Source organism: Pygocentrus nattereri, chromosome 6 (genome assembly GCF_015220715.1).
Source record: "Pygocentrus nattereri isolate fPygNat1 chromosome 6, fPygNat1.pri, whole genome shotgun sequence".
In the NCBI taxonomy this organism is placed as follows: domain Eukaryota; kingdom Metazoa; phylum Chordata; class Actinopteri; order Characiformes; family Serrasalmidae; genus Pygocentrus; species Pygocentrus nattereri.
Window position 1 is genome coordinate 34,949,815 of NC_051216.1, and position 20,321 is coordinate 34,970,135.

The 20,321-nt window shown below is 38.3% G+C and overlaps 2 protein-coding genes across 4 annotated transcripts; both read right to left on the reverse strand.

Moving 5' to 3' along the window:
- Nucleotides 1-1,113: 1,113 nt before the first annotated feature.
- On the reverse strand, nt 1,114-7,234 carry gatd3a (glutamine amidotransferase like class 1 domain containing 3A). Its single transcript, XM_017685235.2, has 7 exons — nt 6,801-7,234; nt 4,905-4,957; nt 4,484-4,597; nt 3,607-3,726; nt 2,827-2,919; nt 2,070-2,226; nt 1,114-1,905 (listed from the first exon to the last, which is right to left on the reverse strand). The coding sequence occupies exons 1-7, from the start codon at nt 6,912-6,914 to the stop codon at nt 1,777-1,779; spliced, it is 780 nt and encodes a 259-aa protein (XP_017540724.1). The 5' UTR covers nt 6,915-7,234; the 3' UTR covers nt 1,114-1,776.
- Nucleotides 7,235-8,128: 894 nt separating this feature from the next.
- mxe (myxovirus (influenza virus) resistance E) lies at nt 8,129-20,054 on the reverse strand. Of its 3 annotated transcripts, XM_017685233.2 has the most exons (13): nt 19,884-20,054; nt 17,258-17,323; nt 16,927-17,167; nt 14,796-14,933; nt 14,546-14,700; nt 13,940-14,078; nt 13,636-13,834; nt 12,362-12,440; nt 12,105-12,227; nt 11,782-11,923; nt 11,050-11,208; nt 9,965-10,257; nt 8,129-8,718 (listed from the first exon to the last, which is right to left on the reverse strand). In XM_017685233.2, exons 3-13 carry the CDS (start codon nt 17,147-17,149, stop codon nt 8,482-8,484), a joined length of 1,887 nt encoding a protein of 628 aa, XP_017540722.1. In that variant the 5' UTR covers nt 17,150-17,167; nt 17,258-17,323; nt 19,884-20,054; the 3' UTR covers nt 8,129-8,481. The 3 variants fall into 3 exon arrangements, with proteins under 3 accessions (XP_017540722.1, XP_017540723.1, XP_017540721.1); XM_017685234.2 differs by lacking the exon at nt 17,258-17,323 and having other exon boundaries at nt 19,879-20,054; XM_017685232.2 differs by lacking the exon at nt 17,258-17,323 and having other exon boundaries at nt 19,884-20,053.
- Between the last annotated feature and the right edge of the window lie 267 nt (nt 20,055-20,321).

A 20,321-nucleotide genomic window follows, 5' to 3' on the forward strand; every position in this document is an offset into this window, starting at 1 on the left:
AAGCTGCTAAAAGTTTTTCCACTCTGCTATAAAATTATAACATAGCAGACGCTTTTTTTCTCTAGTCAGTGATGATATTCATGAAAAATGATGGTAAGCCATGGGTTAAAATATTCTTAATCCAATTTCATAACATTCAAAACACAAAATCAGCAATCTGCCAATTCATTGTTTTTATTTTGGCAGATTTGTGTTGATGAAACTAACATTAGGCAAGTGCACTTGCGCTGTATATGAAAGCTGCTGCTACACCTGTACCAAAATGTTGTAGCATAATTCTGCATGACTTATTGTGCTAAGCAGCCAGTCGCCTCCTATTTCCGATTTTGTGTTTTTGTCCCAGTTTGTCCCATAAACAAGCAAATAATGTTGTTTATATTACAAGTTTTAACCAAAAGGAAAATGGGAATGTGTTTGTGTTCATTTACCCCATATAGTGTGAGTCTTTAAGAAAGGATTTGAGAACTTATTCAGTCTGTAAAAATCAGATAATAATTTATGCAACAGTTCCTTAGGAACGCTTCTTAATATAGGTACAAGGACATCTTTACCCAACAGTGATTTTCCCAGTAAAATATGCTGAAATATCTCTACAGAGAACACAATCCTTTGCTAAATTTAACATAAAAAATTAATTAATATAACTTACTGCAGAAGAATTATTTATTTATTTTCATTTAGAAAATCAACAACAGCATTTAATTTGACTGGGTGTGTTGAAACCTCTGCATAGGACTGCATGGTTTACCTTTAAATGAGGACTGATTTTAAGGGGAGCTTCTTCCTCACCTACCCCTACCACTCAGCATCTACCAGTCAATCTGGAAACATCTGAGGAAAATGAAGTGCTTTATCTGAATGTAGAAAAAACATATTCTTAAATTCTTCTTCCTTTAACATTTCACAAAGAGCTGTTTTTGAATTTCCTTATATTGTGAGAAATTGTCAATTGTTTTTGAGATCCCACATTTTTTTTTCCTATGAAAACCCTGCGGTAACACCATTTGCAAAACCATATTCATATCATGTACACAGAAAAACAGGAACTTCTCTTTTTCTTCTCATATGTCATAAATAATATACTGGCATACTTCAAAAGGAAGAAAAACACCATTCTTCAATCATACTTTAATTCATTTACAGACAACTCATATCTTGAAAGGGTATACATATCAAGCACATTTATCACAGACGCATCTCAAAGTTTTCTTTTAATCTTAAAAATACTGCTTTCGTGCACTACATCACAAGTTCACACTGTCTCAGTTTCGAGAGCACACTCTGCTGGAAAGTGATTAGAAATGCAGCTGAGAACGTCTTCACAGATAGGCTTTTGATTTATAATGACTGTCCACTTGAAGAAAACTTGGAACTCTTTTGCTGATCCATCTATGTATCTAATATGTAAGATAAGAAAAGAACGTTTGCTTCTCTACTTAACACTCACTTATAAAAGAGTCAGCTTTGCTTTCTGAGTGCTGCATTTCCTTCTGATCCACTAGAACTATATATCTGGCAAATTGTACTTTACATTCACAACATGGGTGCTAGGATTTGTTTATAATAAGTTTTGCTTTACTAAACTGGCATTTTTCAGTCTTATGTTTATTTGCTGAATATGATCCAAATGTGCTTTCAATGTAATTGTAGAACTGAAAGGTTTAGACCACACAGACAAAAGAAAAGGTCAGATACATGTTGAATTTGTCAAATATGAACACGTGTCTAAGAGCAGGACGCGTAAAAGCTGTTGAAGTATTTGCGTGCCACTTGCCCTCATTTCCCGGTGAGCTTCAGGACGTCTCGGACCATGGCGCCAATCCCATCAAATATGTGGTGTAGCTTCGTATCGCACATGAACGCAGGAGAGGTTACTACCTTGTTCTTCGGATCAACGTGGGCTTCGTAAGGGTCAAAAGTTAAGGATCAAATCAGACAAGTGATAAAATATCTCAGCAAATTGCAGCTACATTTAAGATATGAAAAGATTTTCTAGAACTATTGAAAAGAGAAGCGTTAAGGCGTTAGAAAATGAATCAACACCACTTCATGAGCACTGAGCAGGATATAGTAACCCCCTTGATCTTATGTTTGGCACCGAGGGCAGTGATGGCGTGTGCGGTACCGGCATATGGCCATTTCCCCCCCTGTTCTTCCTCATGCCCCACAGTAACCTCCACACCAGGAAGCACCTTCGCCGCCAGCACTGGAGAGATGCAGCACAATCTGGCAACCACAACAAATGAACATCAATCGGGCAGAGATGATATAGAAGGAGGACATTTTCACTAAGACAAATTACTTGTACATTTAGTACTGGGCAAACAAAGATTCTGATTAAAATATGAATGGGATCAATCTGAAGATGGCAATGTAACTAAATTAATTTGAGAATATTAGTATCAATAATAATAATAATAATAAGAAGAAGAAGAAGAAGAAGAAGGCTTGGCATACTGTTTTTATTGTGAATAGTTTTATATTATTTAAATAGTTTCTTATGTCACATTTAGGCATTTAGTGCATTTTTTAAAAATTAGCTTACAGTTGTAACCAAGTTATTGTTGTAGTAAAGTATGAAACTGAAACTGAAACTAAAGGAACTGATCTACTAATCTACAAGGAAAACTGTGAACACAAATCAGAAAGGAAAAAAAAAAGTTTGTTTAGATCAAATACTGTAATTATATCTAAATATATGTAATTATATCAATGTGATAAAATTTTGAACCTGAATATTCACTGTTACGGAAGTAAAGCAAACCTGGAAACCAAAGAGCCTTGAAAGCCATCCGTGTTTAACCCCCTAACACACAGCGAACTCACCCAATAGGCTTCCGTGCTTTATGAAAGTCCTTTAGGATGCGCTCCACCTCCTTATTCACACTACAGTCTTTTCCATCAACAGCAAAGGTTGACCTGATATACAAAGACAGTCATGGAAAAATTTGCTTGGGAGCACATAAAGGGTACTGTTTGAAAGATGTACTGTTTGTGGTGCCACAAAAAGCCAACATTCTCCAACAAACCTGAACAATCGACTGATCGTCATACCTGTGTGTGATTGCTGAGAGTCTCGAGAATGTTCTCCTCCACTCCAAAATGCTCTAGAGCATTTTCCTGTACTCAAAGTTCTAGAATACTTTAGTTATACCATGTTCTCCAGCAGTTAGATTGGTCTAGAATGTTTTCTTCATTTTATACTGTTCTAGAGTTTGGTCCTGCACTCATGCTGTTCCAGAGCGTTTTTCTCTACTCACAGTAATTTACTGGTCTCCTCTAGTAACACAACTCTAGAGTGTTCTCCCACTTCAATACTGTTCTCCATTCACATTGTTCTAGAAATTCTCCCTCATTCATACTGTTCTCTTCGACTGTGTTCTACAATGTTTTTCTTTGTTCTCACTGGTTCATTTGAGTTGTCAGTTTCTACTCTAGAAGAGTATAAAGACAACTGCCAACACCAGAATGCAGGAGTTAGCTGGGGAACGCTCGGTCAGAGTGAAATGACCTTAAGAAGACGTAATATATTTACAGCATTTGAAAGACTAGTGGAGAATTTAGCTTGTCATTACTTTTACTCCAACAGTAAGAGACAATCCTTACAGGTTTTTGGCCGCTCCAAAGCCTCCAGGGAAAATGACTGCATCATGGTTACTGGCATTCAGCTTAGCCAGGTCAGTGATGTTGCCTCGAGCAATGCGAGCCGACTCAGCTAACACGTTTCTGGACCACACACACACACACACAATAATATTAAACCCCCCTTCTTGTTTCTACACTCACTGACCATTATAACAGCTTCATGTACCACATAGGTAGTTCTGCAATTATAGTCTGTAGTCTATCTGTTTCTCTGCATACTTCGTTAGCCCCCTTTTACCCTGTTCTTCAAAGGTCAAGACCACCACAGAGAAGGTATTATTTGGGTGTTGGGTCATTCTCAGCTCTGCAGTGACGCTGACGTGATGGTGGTATGTTGATGTGATGTACTGGTATGAGTGCATCAGGCACAGCAGGGCTGATGGAGTTTTTAAACACCTCAGTGCCACTGCTGGACCATGCTGTATATCTATAAGGTGGACCAACAAGGTAGGTGTGTCTAATATAGTGGACACCGTGTTTAAAAACCAGCACACCAACGCAACACACACTAACACACCACCAGCTCATCAGTGTAACTGTAGTGCTGAAAATAATCCACCACCCAAATAATACCTGCTCTAGTGGTGGTGCACTGGGGATCCAGAACACTGAAGAACAGGGTGAAAGGGGCCGAACAAAGTATGTAGAGAAACAAATAGACTACAATCTAGTACAAAGCGCAACTATATGTGGAGCTGGTAAAATGGACAATGAGTGTACATACAAGGATACTGCTTTAAATGTTATGAACGAACAGTGTATAAGAAAGTTATAGAGAAATTTACAGTGTAAATAGACAGTGTATAAGAAAGTAACATTTACAGTGTTACTGAATTACCTTGATTCTTTTTCTGCAGGCTGTCCTTTGCCATGATCTATCACATGCATCTGAGTCACATCAGGAGCAAACATCTGCACCTCTGCACCTTCCCGACTCAGGTGCACCAGAATTCTACATACACACAAAATACAAAGAAATACACACATTTCAGATTCAAAAACTCATGTATTACTGCTTTACACATACATCTTCTTAACTTTAATGCCACAAGCCTTTTTGGTCCATTCTTTATGAAAAACCCAAACAATATAAAATCCTGCTGGTATTTTGAAGTAGGATTAAAAAGGTTAAATTAACTTTATTTAAATGACGTTTAAATAAATAAAAATGAAAAACAGTTCTTAGGTTTGACAGTAATGTAACTTCAAGGCAAAAGAATGTGGATGAATCCATGCAATGTACAGAGAGAGAAACTCACGCTGATGCCTCATGGATCTCTGTGCCATCATACACTCCACATCCAGACAGGACCTGTTCACAAAGAAAGTCCATACATTGAGGGTGTAAGTGATACGGTATGATGGCTGGACACTCTAGAAGACACTCTGCTAGAAACGGAAACAAACAGAATCTAAAGTATCAGTAAACCTGCCTCCTTTAAATATTTTCGACATGAATATGATATTTATCATAACTGTTAAAGATTTGTGTTTCAAGGATATTGTCAGTACTTAAAAAAACACTCACCAACTACATGCAGTGTGGTGTGAATAAAACTGAATAAAAATTATTTTACACTGTCATTTTTGACAGTATGTGGAACTACTGGTTCTATTTTGCCTGTTTCAACACATCAAACCTCAGGAGAAACAAAAAAACATTGTGATGCAGACTGCATATATGAAAATGTCTACATTTAGCTATATTTTAATTTCTGCAAATGTTCTGACTTTGTGAGTAGAACATTATTTCACTAAACAATTTACTCCGGTCACATGCACTAAATAATCTGACAACTGCAGAAAAACAGATTTTGTCAATAAAAAAAAAAATTGGTTCTTGATAATGGAAAAACTCCAGGTCTACAAGTCAGGCAGTAATCAGATTTCTGCTTGGCAACCAACCAATAAACTCACAGAAGATGTGACGTAAATGTAATATAAAAATTCTAAATTCATGTTGCAGTTTTTTTTTATATAAACAAACATCGACCCACTTTGTGAAAATATGAACATAAATCTATTAGATTAATAATACTTAAATCCTTAAATTTCGTCAAGCATATAGTTTCAGCGGCAAAGGCACCTCCTCCCCCCACACACAGAAAGGCACTGCTTGCCTTCTCCCAGTACCTCGGTCTGTTTTCGCACATGCGCAGACGGATCCGAAAGAAATCCGAGTAAGAGTTTACACGCACTGAGAAACCCACTAAGCTAAAACGCAGCTCTATTTATCAGGTTTCTTAATCGAATTTATAGACCTTGTTCCAATCTAAGAAATTGGAGTATGCTGTTTACATGACCATTTAACAATCAGACAACTGATTATGATGGGATTACTGTGTAAACGCACTGATTGAGAGGCCTTTTTAAAGGTCGAAAACCAAAGGAAAAACACGCGATGTACAGAAAAACACATCAGTGTAAAAGATTCGTGGCCAAATTGTGAAATATCACCATGGCTAAGCTACATCTGTTGTAAATATACTCACTGCCTCTAACAGGGGGGCACAGTCGTCCCTAAAGCGAGATGTCCTGGTTTAAAGACTGGGAAACAGATCGTGTATCCTGAGGGTAGAACTTAATTTTGAAAGACTTCGCGTGCTTTATTTTGCATACTTGAGGGCGGGATGAATTTTTCCATTAACAACGGTAAAAACTCAGAGATCAACGGAGGTTAGTGTTATATCTCTAACGCTAGCTGGCGCCACAGACGTACTCATAAGCCTCTTGACCAGCAGCTACCAGTCAGGGTTGTTAAGTGTCCGCGTAATGCATGCTGGGTACTGTAGTGAAATACCATGTAAAAAAGTGAAAGATATAAAATTGCGAATTCTGTGAGGCTGAGAAGTGCAACGCTAGATCCGTGCGCGCTAAAGCCGGGTGCCCTTTATTTCTTTTTTCTTTAGTGTGTTTGTTTCCAGTGATATTAACCGTTTTCCTGTCTGGCCCGTGTGCGGCTTCGCCGTAAACCACAGGCTTAACTAAACCTGCACAGACAGACAGTGTCTGGCCTTTCTGCGCGGCATTACGCTCCGGGTGTTGTGCAAGGCCCGACCAAAAAGTTGTTTGATGCATTTTACCATGTCGACTGAAAACAGGCCGAGAGTAAAAGTGCACATGAAACGGAAGCGCAGGGCTGCGCGTTTACTCACCACAGCGACTTTGGCGCTGCTATGGCTGTTGGCGCTTGTGTGGATCAGACTGGCGATCTGAGACTTCACCAAGAAGGGGCATGGCTTAGAAATCAACGATCGCACCGCTAACATCGTCTAAGAGCGAGGCGCTGCGAGGAAACTCTGGACAGTCAAGTGCAGCGTTGGGGCGTTTAGGGTCAAACGTGCGACCGCTCGATCTCTGAAAGCGATAAACTTGCGGCAGTTTGGAAGAACAACGTTAATCTTCGTTCAGATTCTGGACTGCGTCAAACTCTTCGTCTACTTCAGCGCCGTAGCGCCAGCACTTCAGCGTGAATGGTGTCTGTTTCAAAATTAGACGTTTATTAATGTAAAACACGGAGCAAAAACGAAAGCATTTATCCTTTAAGTGTAGTGAAGAACCGACTGCTCACAGTGTAGGAATATTACGGTAAAGTCTTGCTCTGTGGGCTTTCATATCTGTAAATTAGTACTGTAGCGCCACTCGGTGGTTTTAGTACAGCGTGACGTCAGTGAGCCTCTCTGATCGTGTGCCGTTATGAGATCATCTGGTATCACATTACTATTCATACACTACAGTTTAAACGTCTGTATTCACTTTAATATTAATGTTTGCTATATTATGTTCAATAAATCGTTAATTTAAATAATAAAGATTGAAATAGTATAACTAGACACAATCAGGGATTTTTAAATGTTAAATTCAGTATTTTGAGGGAACAATAAAAGTTATTAATAAATGTATCATTGTCGCTTATAAAATATAAAAAGGTTATTGTATTTGATAAAAATCCAGTATGGCATATCTGTCAGAACATACTACATAAATATTACTCAGGGAAATATCCTGAAAGTAATATTTTGCATCAAAATGCCTCTCTGCCATGAATGTGCTTTAAATATTTACCTTATGCCAAAACATAATATCAAACCTATCATAAAATAATGTCTTAGCCATCAGGCTGCATATCTGTAACCATTTCCTGTGGTAACTTTCTGTGAGGAAGCTCCTAGAGGCGTTAAACCCTTCAGACATCTGGTTCCTATCACCACAAATTTCAGATCAAACCACCCTGAATCACTGTGTTAATCTTAAAACATTAACTATACTTTTAGAAAATCTGTGGAATTCACTTTTAATCTGAGTCTGGGAAACTGGGCTTTATGTATTTGATGTAAAAGATGCATTCATATCATCCATGGCTACATTAAAACAAAAGGACCAGTCCACCAACTCAGTACAATTTTAGATTCTTCCTTTCAAAACATAAACAAAAAAGAGGCTTGCAGCAGGACAGCAACCACACACGCAAACAGACGCACGATAATATCCACACAGAAAAGGTTTAATGCAAGATAGCTTAAGTGCATAAGATGGACATAACAAAAGTCAAAACTATTTCAACACAGTCAGAAAAGTTTTGGCATACTAAACTCTATATCACTTTATCAGAACTAGAATGTGTACATCAAATTTACGTCACAGCAAACTCAAACATCTTCTAACATTTGCTACATTAATGTCACTAATCCTTAGCAAAACTATTTTATAGTTAACAAAATAAGAATAACAGGAACGATTTTTGTAAATACAGTGCAAGACCAGAAATGCTTAAAAGGGCATTAATATGAGCAGATACAGCAAATCAGATCCAGTCTCCAGTTTCCCCAAAGGCAGTTATGAGGCAGATTGCACAAACTTGGCCAGCACCAGCCGTGCTTTTTTCAGGCGCTCCAAGCGGTCCTTCAAGAGCTTCCTGCGGCGGGCTACATCAGAATCCTCTCGGATGAGCTTCTCTGCATTCTTTCCTCCAATCATGGCCATCATGGCCGTCTGGAGCTTAGAGATGTACTGGTGTAGCATGTGATACTGAACTATCAGAGGCACCTGGTTAGCCAGACGCTCAGAGGTGATCTGTGAGAACACCAAAAATGAATGTAAAAACCTTGTAAAATATATATATATACAGTTATAGCTTATAAAGTTATAAAGTTATATGAAAGTATAGCTCCACCAACTCCTCAACGCCCCTCATTTAACACGGGGAGGTCTTTGGCCACAATAGTGCGCCTTTCCTAGTATTATAGCCACTTTAATATCGTAATTCTACAGAGGCCCGGTGGTGACAAGCTGCATAAATAAAAATAATATGTGACCATGACTTAGTAAGGCATGGGAATGAGAATGATTAAGTCAGGGCCACAACTTAGTAAAGCATGGGAACGAGATCCTAATGTGAGGCCACGACTTAGTAAGCTGTGATCTCATTCCCACGCCTTATTAAATTATGGCCACGACTTAATCATCTCATTCATCAATCACACATTATATTGATGTCACCAGCAGGGCTCAGCATAATTCTATGACTTGATTCTCGAAATCTACTATTTTTATTAACAATGGCCCTAAAGCACCATCATCCTTTCAATAGCTACTAGCTAACTAGGTAAGATTTTTGTCTGTGTTGCTATGGTGACCATCAGTCTGCACGCCAACTTTCAGTGTTGAAGCGTGAATTATAACAAATGATCATCCATCCATCCATTTTCTAAGCCGCTTCTCCGTCAGGGTCGCGGGGAACAAATGATCAGCAGAGCTTTATTTTATAGCAGAGGAGGATTATTTTATTTTTAAATTAAAAGCTATTTTTTTGTAGAGCCACAACAGGACAGTAAAAGAGCTGCATGCAGCTCCAGAGCCATGTGTTGCAGACATCTGAGCTAATAGGAATACATTTCAAAATCTAGAATGCTGATTAGCTGCCTAAATGTCATTCCTCATTCCTCATGCATGTTATTAAAGTCAGGGCTTCTTGACTAGTCCACACTCTGCTGTGCTCAGTAAATATATCCACTTCCAGCATTTCACTCTAATTTCTGGGTTAAACCACACCCACGCCCAGTCTGTAATTTAAAATAATTTCAATTAGTATTATTTCATTTAATAATATAATTGTAAAAATTCAGGAAACAGTATCAATATGACTTTATCCCTATGGGTACTGTTATAAAAAAAGTCTAATCAACTCAAACCTTGTCATGCAGACCGATGATTTATGTACTCATTTGAAGGAGCCATGTTCATTTAAATGAGTACATAAAGATAATTAGATATAGTGTTCATATAGACATTCAGACTGATCACTGTAACAACAGCATACCGTGAAGTAGGTATTCAGGTGCTGAGCCATCTCCCTGATGTCAGCATTGATAGGCCTGTTCAGAAATCTGATTGGTTCTGGCTTCTGTTTGACGGACTGTAGTTTCCAGCTATAGATACCATCCTGACAATACACAATCTTCTCCATCTTAAACTGAGCTTTCACTTTCTCTTTAGCTTTTTCATACTCCTGCTCACGTAGATCCTCAATGGGCTCTTTAGCTGCTTTCAGCAGGTTGGGAAAGGCTTCAAAATGATCGCTCGCGATGTCTTTCAAGCAGGTGTGGACAATATCTTTTTGAAATGGAATAAAATAACATGGCCAGTTAAGAACATACAGCTGCTAATAACTAAGCTGTTTTTACATTTAAATGAGTAAATAAAGGATTGGGCAAAACACTTTCAAAAAGAAGGGATGGCTGAATACTGAATACACTGTCCTAATTGATTAAGTAATATATTCTATTACAGAAAAAATGACATATTCAGAATACATTTACAATACATCTTGGTAAGGCACATGAGAACTATTTTACTTAATTCACATTGTTATTCGCTGTTAATGGTTTCCTCACGTAATTGTTCTGTTACTGTTAATATTCTTAGAATTTTAAATGAAGCTATGAAAATTCTCAACTTCTTTTCTTTTTCATCACCTGCTTCAGTTCACTGCAGCTCCCACAATCCCCGGAGCATGAGTGACTTTACAATTTACAATTAACACTAAAGCAAAACTTAGCACTCACAAATATCTACTACTAATAGAATTCAACTAACAAGCATGTTTATAACATGCCTTTGATGATACTAAAATAGTTAATAAACAAGTATTGATGGTGTTTGTTTTGAAGATGGTACCCCCCATATATATATATATATATATATATATATACTTGCCCACTAAATTATTTATATATATATATATATATATATATATATATATATATATATATATATATATATATATATATATATATAAATCCTCCTAAAAATGTAAAAAGTGTATTCAAATATTATGTTTCATCCCCACTTTGAGTATATATTAGGTGACAACTAACACAATCTGCTAAAATTGTTGGTATTCACCAGTGATATCTGTCAGTAATTGTGTGGCAGGTTCCTCCAGCTCCACTACATGTTTCTTGACAATGTTCTCAAATGTTCTGTAATTGACAAATCCAGGAAGCTCCTTTCCCCTCTGGGTCTTTGTGTACTCTTCAACCTCATCACGGAGGTTTTCCTCCACTAGGAAATAAGAATGAAAGGAGAAAAAGACAATAGGTCATAGAAGAAATAATGATAAATCAAAGCTCATAACATGTCTTTAAATTCTCCCTGTTGGCAGACACTTTTAAGATCAATCGAAGTCATGGTACCTTGAAAACAGAGCCTCAGTAAAAAAGAGTTCTTCTTTTAGAACTGGAATTGGACTTGGTGAAAACTTTGATCTAACCAATTCACTAACCAACTCACACACTTATGTGAGGCTCCAGTCCTCACAGGCCAAAACAGTGACTGCAGCACACTGCCTCATTAAACAGACCTGATTCAGCCCATCAGCTAATTTGCAATGGCTCCTTGAACTGAATTCAGAGAGTTGGATGAGATAAAACGTTAAATCTCTGCAGGACTTTGGCCCAGAAGTTCCCCAGTTTGACATGCCTGCACTAGGCCATCTATATGCATTGACACATAATTTTAAGTTTAGAAGCACAGAGACATTAAAGGTGTGACAGACTGTTTTCTCATTTCATGCATGGTGCACAAAAACAGAAAAAAATCTAATCAGCTCATGGCTGTCGTATGGTTCGGACTCACGTGTGCTAGATTTCTTATCCAAGTGGGATTTCCATGTCTTAAACTCAGTCCTGATTTTGGTGAAAACTTTGGCGTCTGAGTTTTTGAGGTCTTCCTCTGCCCTCATTACATCTGAAAGGATCTGGTTGAATTCATGAATTTTCTGTGTAAATAACAAAATGTGGAACATGAGTGTTAAAGGAGGCAAAATAAAGAAGAAAGCAGATTACATCTTATTCTTATAAAGAAGAAAGCAGATTACATCTTATTCTTATAAAGAAGAAAGCAGATTACATCTTATTCTTATAAAGAAGAAAGCAGATTACATCCTTATAGGCCTTTACCTTAATGAGGAAGTTGTTCTTCTCATGTTCCTCTAGAGGAACTCCATCTCCAAGTTTTCTCAGCTCCTTAGCTGTCTTCTCCAATTTTTGCTCAATCTGTTTTTGCAACTGTGGGAGTGACCTCTGAAAATAGAAATAAGCATAAAGCCTTTTTCAAAATTAGATGTAATCTATTTCTTTTTTGCTGGAGAAAATCTCAGAAATTTGAAGGGATGCTTTTTTACTTATTTTGGCTAAAAAAAAAACTCTTCTCTTACTCCAATGTGTTCCACCAGTTCTTTTGTTAGTCTCTCTGCTAGGAGAGGTACTGTGGCTTTTCCATCTTCCAAGAGAGGCCTGAAAAAGAGATGGGAATGTCACAGAGATATGGGTTGGGCAGTATCCACATGTTTCATACCATGAATAATACTGATGTATACAGTATTAGCAATTGGAGATGGGGTGGTATTTCACAATTGAAAAGCAGTGTAAGATTTTCAAGCCACCATTCAATTAATGTCAAACTGTTTAACAATTACAACAGCTGGGATAGGCTCCAGCACCACATTGTGACCCATAAGGTTAAGCGGTTTAGTGATGCGTGGTTGTGTGTTTAACCATTATGTTCATGTTAAACTGCAAGTTAGGAGAGGTGAGATGGTTAGCATTAGCTTCACTAGTATGATCACAGCTCTGATCATAAGGGAGCATATTTGATAATGGCTAACTAAACCACTGACAAAAGTTTAGATGATGATAATTCAAATGTGATCAAAGGGACGGAAAGGCAAAATTAAACCTGACCCGTGGTGTCTGGATCTGTACCCTGGATAATTTAACATTAGCTTAGCAAGCATGCTAACAGACCCAGACAGTGTCACACACCACACTACACATTTAGTTTCTCAAACAAAAGTACAAAAAAACTAATGTCTAAGAGAGAAAAAGTTAATGCTGGTGTTGGTGGGACAGAAAACTGACATTACATCTGTTGTGTATGGGACAGTAGGGCTTTGGCTAAGATGACAATATCTTAGCATGTCAAACTTCCCACATAGCACAGGCGTTAGAGAGAAAAGCCGAGACCAAACATGCTCTGTGGTGTGCTTAATGTTAGCTGTCTCTAAACTATTATAATGCTTGGGTTTTTTTCCTGGCTCCAATTTTCCCACACCACCAATCAGTGAGACCCTCTAAAATATAAAAGGGTTGAAACTGATTATTTGGCTATTCAGACCAAAAAGAAATTTGACTTCATATTTTGAAATATTGTCATGATTTATTACAAAAAATTGATGTATCTTATTACAGTTATATTGCCCAGCCCAAACACAAATATAGTATTTGTATTTTCCTAACTTAAAAATGTGTCCAAAACTCATCTTGTAGAGCCAAGGTACAGAGTACAAAAGCATCTTTAATGGCAAATCCCCACTGGTCTTTACTTTACTACACAACTACACTTGAACTACTGTAAGTCTCAGGAAGAGGCCCAAAATATTCACTTAACTTTTTCCTATTTCTCCACTTTTACAGTGTAAATATTTCTTACTTAAAATGTGAATTGTCCTCAAAGAAGTCCCTCTCGTTCTGAATGGCTTTAGCCAGACTCAGATTGGAGTTTATGTCTTGCTGGCCACGACACTTTACTATCATGTAGCCCTTCTTCAGCGGGATGACCTGGTTGCAAACTGTGCTCACTACTGTCTCCTCTGCACCTTTGTCCACCAAATCAGGCTTGGTCAGAATACCTATGTGAAAGAATAACAGGATTTTTCCAAGACATTTTATTTCAGCAACATGTCATTTACACTCAATATCTGATTTGCATTGTCCAAATTATGCTGCTACATTACCTAGTGTCCTTTCCCCAAATGGATCCACTTTATTTGCCATCTTCAGTGCCTCAGTAGTGGCAATGTCGATGTTGGCTGGCACAACCACCAAGCTAATAGTTTCTTGTCTCTTAATGAACTTCTCAATAAGATCTTTGATCTGTTTAACAGTTAACAGATAATAAAGAGAGGGTCCAGAGATTTTCCTTAAGGATCTTAATGCTTACCTTCCTTGTGCAGTACAAGACAAATAGACACTGACCTCACATATAAAACTTTCCTCATGGCACACAAGGATCAGTAAAGAAATATAAATGCTGTTCAGTCATTTGGCAATTATATGGGCATATTTCACTTGAGGCACACACAGCAAGCAAATACAGACAGTTATTGGGTCTTTCCAGAGAAGCTAGTGAAGACATTAATTATAGGAGACAAGAACAGTGAATTTGCCAAATCCGAAAAGACTGTAATTCATCAGAGTAAAGTAGATTAGATCAAAAATGCCTATGCTTCTCGAAGGACAAGGAAGCGATCTGCCAATATGCCTACATTCATCTTTAAACAAGTCAATAAATTACTTTCTTTCAGGATCATTTAATTATTTTAATTGAAATCTGCTCTTACCTGTTTCTCAATGTCTAATGGTTGATCACCTGTAGCTACCCTAGCAATGCCTGGTAGATCGATAAGGGTGAGGTCAGGAACTTTGCTGGATTCAATGTCTAAGGTTATCATCTCATGGCTGATTCCCTTTCCATTTCCAGCCAAGGAATTTTGAGCTATACAGAACAGCACAGCACCACATTATGGCCAGGCCCAAATATGACAAACATATAATTCGAAATAAAAAAAAAAGCTGCTGAGAAGAACAGACCATTTGCTACAGCATGTCCCACATCATCTGGTTTGAGAAGGTTCTGTACTTTGTTCTGGTAGGCCAGTCGTCCAGACCATGAGACACCTCGTTCAACTCTCTTTAGTTTCAGCACCAAAGGGCAGCGAGTCACAATACCTATGAGTGACAATCAAGAAAAAAAGTAAAGCATTGTTCTACTTTTGCTTAATTAAAAAGCACAGAGTAACATTTCTACTTGAATTAAAGCAAGTACTTGCTTGAAAATATACTAAAGGCAAATGTTAGATTTGGGGATTTGGTGGAAAAAGTATTCAAAGGGAACTCAAAACTTGGTTAACGACATCTTTTGAGGTTGTAAGTGAATTACCTACTATTGTCATCATATCTTCATCAGTACAATGGTGATTTTGTATTTGAGATCTAAACAACAAGTCAGAGCTACTTTTCGAGCCTGTGCATGTGACATTAACATATAAAGACGTATGATGTGGTCAAAAAAATACTTGGAAATCCAACCAGACACCACAGACATTTTAAATGATCATCAACAAGGAGTTTCCAGTAGCAGGACTTTTATGTTTATATACTTTGATAGGTGCATTCACAAGCTGATACTGTTGTACTTTAAGCCAGAAACACAAATAAAAGATTTACCCATGTAAATGTAGACTAAAAGTGTCTCTATTTCCACTCAAGTACAAGATTTTCATACGTTGTCCACCACTGCATTCAAAACACTTATAACGACTACCAAAGCCAGAGTGGGAAAGTGGGGGAGTCAGAAGAATTCCCCGTGGGCCAGTAGTGTTATTGGCCAGTTACTTTGAGCTAATTTATTAAGTCACACATATAAGCAAAATAGCACTCAAGAAAACTATATATAAATGTTACATCCAAGTGTATATGAGTAGTAAATCAAATCAGCAGCCCCCAGTTTACGTGGTACAGTCCTGGTTTGCTGATGACCCCAAAGATAAAAGTCTAAGGGGTTCAGATCAGGAGACCTTGGGGGCCATTCAACTGGCCCACGACGACCAATCCACTTTCCAGGAAACTGTTCATCTAGGAATGCTCAGACCTGACACCCATAATGTGGTGGTGCACCATCTTGCTGGAAAAACTGAGAGAACGTGCCAGCTTCCAAAGTGGATTGGTCGTCGTGGGCCAGTTGAATGGCCCCAAGGTCTCCCGATCTGACCCCATTAGACTTTTATCTTTGGGGTCATCTGAAGGCAATTGTCTATGCTGTGAAGATACGAGATGTGCAGCACCTGAAACTACGGATACTGGAAGCCTGTGCTAGCATTTCTTCTGTGGTGTTGCTATCAGTGTGTGAAGAGTGGGAGAAGAGGGTTGCATTGACAATCCAACACAATGGGCAGCACTTTGAACACATTTTATAAGTGGTCAGAAACTTGTAAATAACTCATGAAAGAATAAAGTGACGTTAAAAGCAAGGACACCATTGTTTTTCTTGTGAAATTCTCAATAAGTTTGATGTCACATGACCCTCTTCCCATTGAAAAAACTAAAGTTGGATCCAAAATGGCCGACTTCAAAATGTCCGCCATGGTCACCACCCATCTTGAAAAGTTTTCTCCCTCCCATATACTAATGTGCCACAAACAGGAAGTCAATATCACCAACCATTCCCATTTTATTTGGGTGTATCCATATAAATGGCCCACCTTGTATTATGGCTTTAGTGGTCAACCAGAATTGTATTGTAAAGTAGTGCATATGAAGTGTAGGACAGCTTTTTATGCAGTTTGATGATGCAGTTTGCACAAATATTCCTGGAAGTTTTTGGAAAAGGTGAGTAGAAGTGTCCAACTGTCTGTAATTTCTTTCTGGGGGAAAAAAGTGATCATTTCTGAGCATGCCTGGCAATGTACTGAGGCTATGATGCCTGTTAAATGTGGCTGAAAATCACTGTAAATAGAGTGTTTTCATCTACTTGTGGGGCAAGTTTACTCCCAGAAATTTGAATTTTCATACAGTATTTATGAAAGCAATAAGCCACTTAAGGATGTATGGCACGGTCATTTTACCACAATTAAGGGATATTATTAGGCAGATTTTCTGAAGCAGTTTTCCCAGTCTACAAAGTACTTGGGTGCATTTGTGTTTTTGTGTGTATGTATCTTACCTGTGCCTCTAGGTAATGCAACCCCTGAAAGTGCTTCCAACACAGAGCTTTTTCCTGAGCTCTGATCACCAATGACAGCAATAGCTGGCAAGTGCAGGTCCTTCTCCACTCCTAGCAACCTGAGGGAGTCCACAAGATCGATGCAGGGGCGCACCTTGTCCTCATAGTGTAAGTTTAGGCTGTTAGCAAGTTCTTCCACTGTCTTGGAATTCCTTGGTGACATTGCAGATGTAAGATACTTCTGCAGAACAGAACAAATTATAGCATACAGTGTTAAAGGAATAGTTCAGCAAGAAAGAACAAAATCAAATGTACACAATCTTCCAGTTACCCCAAATGTAGTTGAGCCTTGGATGGTGTCCAGACCTTACTTCTTTACTTTAGTGGAGCTGCAAGGCTAATGTTGGTAACAAACACGTGAAATCAACAGTCATCCAAATATTTTTTTCTGTAAAAATCACCAGTCTCCTGTTTAAACTGCATCCAAGCCTTCATTAAGGTTTCACAAATTTGTTGATGTGGTTTAGGACACCATGTGATGTATGATGAACTATGAAAATGAACAAACTTCACTGTGTAGTTGAATGCCTTGGACAGTCATTTCAGCTAATACACGTTTAGACAGCATTTTATAGCTTGCAGTAAGCCATACTTTGTCCTAAACCACATCACCAACTCTGCACTAGGTCTGACTGATAGGATGATGTAAATGAATTTTGTCAGTGATTGACAATTAACCCACTGGCAATGCTTCAAAGATGATAACCACCATGTTGGGGAAAAAATTTTGCCTAAGCCATATTAAACAATATGTACACATAATTATTCAGCTTTACTGTTAAAACAGGGGGTTATTGTGAAGCAATACAATGAATAATTGTGATTTTACAACTTGAAAATATTACGCTAATTATTTTCATATCACCCAAACCTACTCTACAAGACCTTAATGTGGTCTGAGCAGGTCGAGAGACGTTTTGGGGATGTAATTAAAAAAATAAAAATTTGGGACTATTGACATTTAGTACTTATTAGCAATTTTTGTCCTGAAGCTCCAGTTTTAAACTAAAAAAAGCTACATTTTGATGCCAAACATGTCTTGGCTGATCAACTACATCTAAGTGAGCAGATGTAGTTCTATACAGAACCCATTTCATGCTTAAATGGTTCTTTGCATTGTGAAATAATTCTTCAGATTGATGGAGAATGTTTTGTTTACGGTTCTATGCTTTCTACTACTGTTACAAGCTTAACAACCTAACAATAGCAGAATCCTTTTTGGTGCTATATAAAATCTTTTTTTTTTTTCAAAAAGGTTCTATGTAGAGCATCTACAATACATTCTACATCAATCTGAGGAACTATTTCACCATGCAAAGAACCATTTAAGCAAGGTTCTAAATAGAACCATTATCTTTACCAAAGAACCAAGAGTGTATTGTTAATACAGTAAGGTACTGCAATAGCCTCGGTAGAATAACAACTTAGTTGGCACTTAATTAATTTTGAGCCTTCCTAGAGCATTTGTAGTAGAAAATTACAAATCTACCAAATTAGCTTTTTTAGCTGATGTATTCCATGAAAGCCCCTCATTTCTGGATATCTTATTTTATGATGGCAACAGCAGATGCAGTAACACCTAAGTACATACATTATTATTTATTTCTATTTAGTTAAATTATACTAAAACTACAGCTTTCATATTTTATAAATAGCACTTTAGAGAGTAAAAACAATTTAGCTGTGCCCTACCCTAGCAACCACCTGGGATGAAATAGCAACACATTTACAGCATTTGGCTGATGCTCTTATCCAGAGCAACTTACAATTTGATCATTTTACACAGGGAGGCCAAGGTGGTGTTAGGAGTCTTGCCCAAGGACTCTTATTGGTATAGTGTAGGGTGCTTGCCCTGGTAGGGGATTGAACCCCAGTCTACAGTGTAGAAGGTAGAGGTGTTAACCACTACACTGTCCAACCACCGCCTTAGCAGCCACTTAGGATACCAGAGTAACCGCCTAGCAACACCCTAGCAACCATTTAGGATCCATTAGCAACATCCTAGCAGTGTTGATAGGGTGTTGGTATGGTATTTCAGGTGGTTGCTATGTGGTTGCTATGGTGTTCCAGGTGGTTGGGTGCTGCTAGATGAGTTGCTATGGTATTGTAGGTGGTTTCTAGAGGCAGAGAGAACAACCTCTCCATTAAACCAGCCATGAACCTTAAAATTATAACAATTCACATGTTTCACTCCAACTCGATTACACATCATTCTCATCATCCATGGTTTCCTTTAGGGTCACATTCACCCACTCCTCAGAGAGAGAGAGAGAGAGAAAGAGAGAGAGAGAGAGAGAGAGAGAGAGAGAGAGAGAGAGAGAGAAAGAAAGAGAATGTCCCTTTAAATAACGCAAATCTACTCTACTGTAAAACCTATTGTAGTAACATAAAGCAAGTAAAATAGGGCAATAAGCCATGAGGGGAGTGCGTTGCTGTGACTTTATCACAGGGAAGGGTGTTCCTAGGCACCCGAAGCGTCTTTGAATGTGCGTGTGTGTGCAGCAGGATTAAGAAACAGGGACTACATTAATGGTTCAGTATTGTGCACTTTGGCTACTTCATCTAAAAAGGTATAGCTGTCATTTTTAGACGGTGCCTAATTTTACCGTGCAGACGGACAAGATGCTCCCTAAACTCATCTATTGCAGACGCCACAACAGACCAAAGGTTGCATGCAAATCCAGCAATATAACTATAGAATAAATAGAATCATCTTCAATTTGCCTCCGTTTCAGTTCGTAGTCAAACCTGGAAACAATGCTCGCCATTACAGAGAAGCTAAAGCCGCTCTAAGCAGATCTCATTCACTTGATACGAAGCTTTGACACTCCATGCCGAATTAAAGTTAATGTCAGGTATTAAGTGTATACAGAATATAAAAACGCCCAACACCTTACGTGTATATAAGGTTTACGCCGAACCAGAAGGTCGCTTCATCCACCTCGTATCCAGACTCGGCCTCAGTGATGTGTGAGCTGTGAAGGAGACCGGGCGTATTAAAAGGTTTCGTTTTCTTCACAGCTGACTCGATCACTCTCGTTTTCCATCGCCTTGACTTTCTAGTTTCACTTTCTAGAAAATAACAGTTTGGCTTTCGTCGTGTGTGTAGAAGCACACAGCAGTAGTTGCTGATTACGTCACACATCTAAAGCCAAAGTCAACTGGCTGTCTTTTAATTCCTGCTCCCTCGCAGAAAACAGAAAACCAGAAACTCTTTGAAAGAGTTGCCTGTGATTTTCAGAAAGATAGCATTGCCTCATTCCTCGTTCCCTTCGTCTCCTCAATACAAGGGGCATTTTGGTTTTCAAACTGTTGCCCCCAGATTGCTGTGGAGG

Coding starts and splice junctions, on each gene's coding strand:
- gatd3a (XM_017685235.2), bottom strand. CDS start 6,914: ATGTTAGCGGTGCGATCGTTGATTTCTAAGCCATGCCCCTTCTTGGTG. Junction 4,598..4,904: donor GAGATCCATGAGGCATCAGC/GTGAGTTTCTCT, acceptor GTGTGTATGTAG/AATTCTGGTGCACCTGAGTC. Junction 2,920..3,606: donor TTTGGAGCGGCCAAAAACCT/GTAAGGATTGTC, acceptor TTTGTATATCAG/GTCAACCTTTGCTGTTGATG.
- mxe (XM_017685233.2), bottom strand. CDS start 17,149: ATGTCACCAAGGAATTCCAAGACAGTGGAAGAACTTGCTAACAGCCTA. Junction 12,228..12,361: donor AACTGGTGGAACACATTGGA/GTAAGAGAAGAG, acceptor TTCTATTTTCAG/AGGTCACTCCCACAGTTGCA. Junction 8,719..9,964: donor ACCTGAATACCTACTTCACG/GTATGCTGTTGT, acceptor GTGTTCTCACAG/ATCACCTCTGAGCGTCTGGC.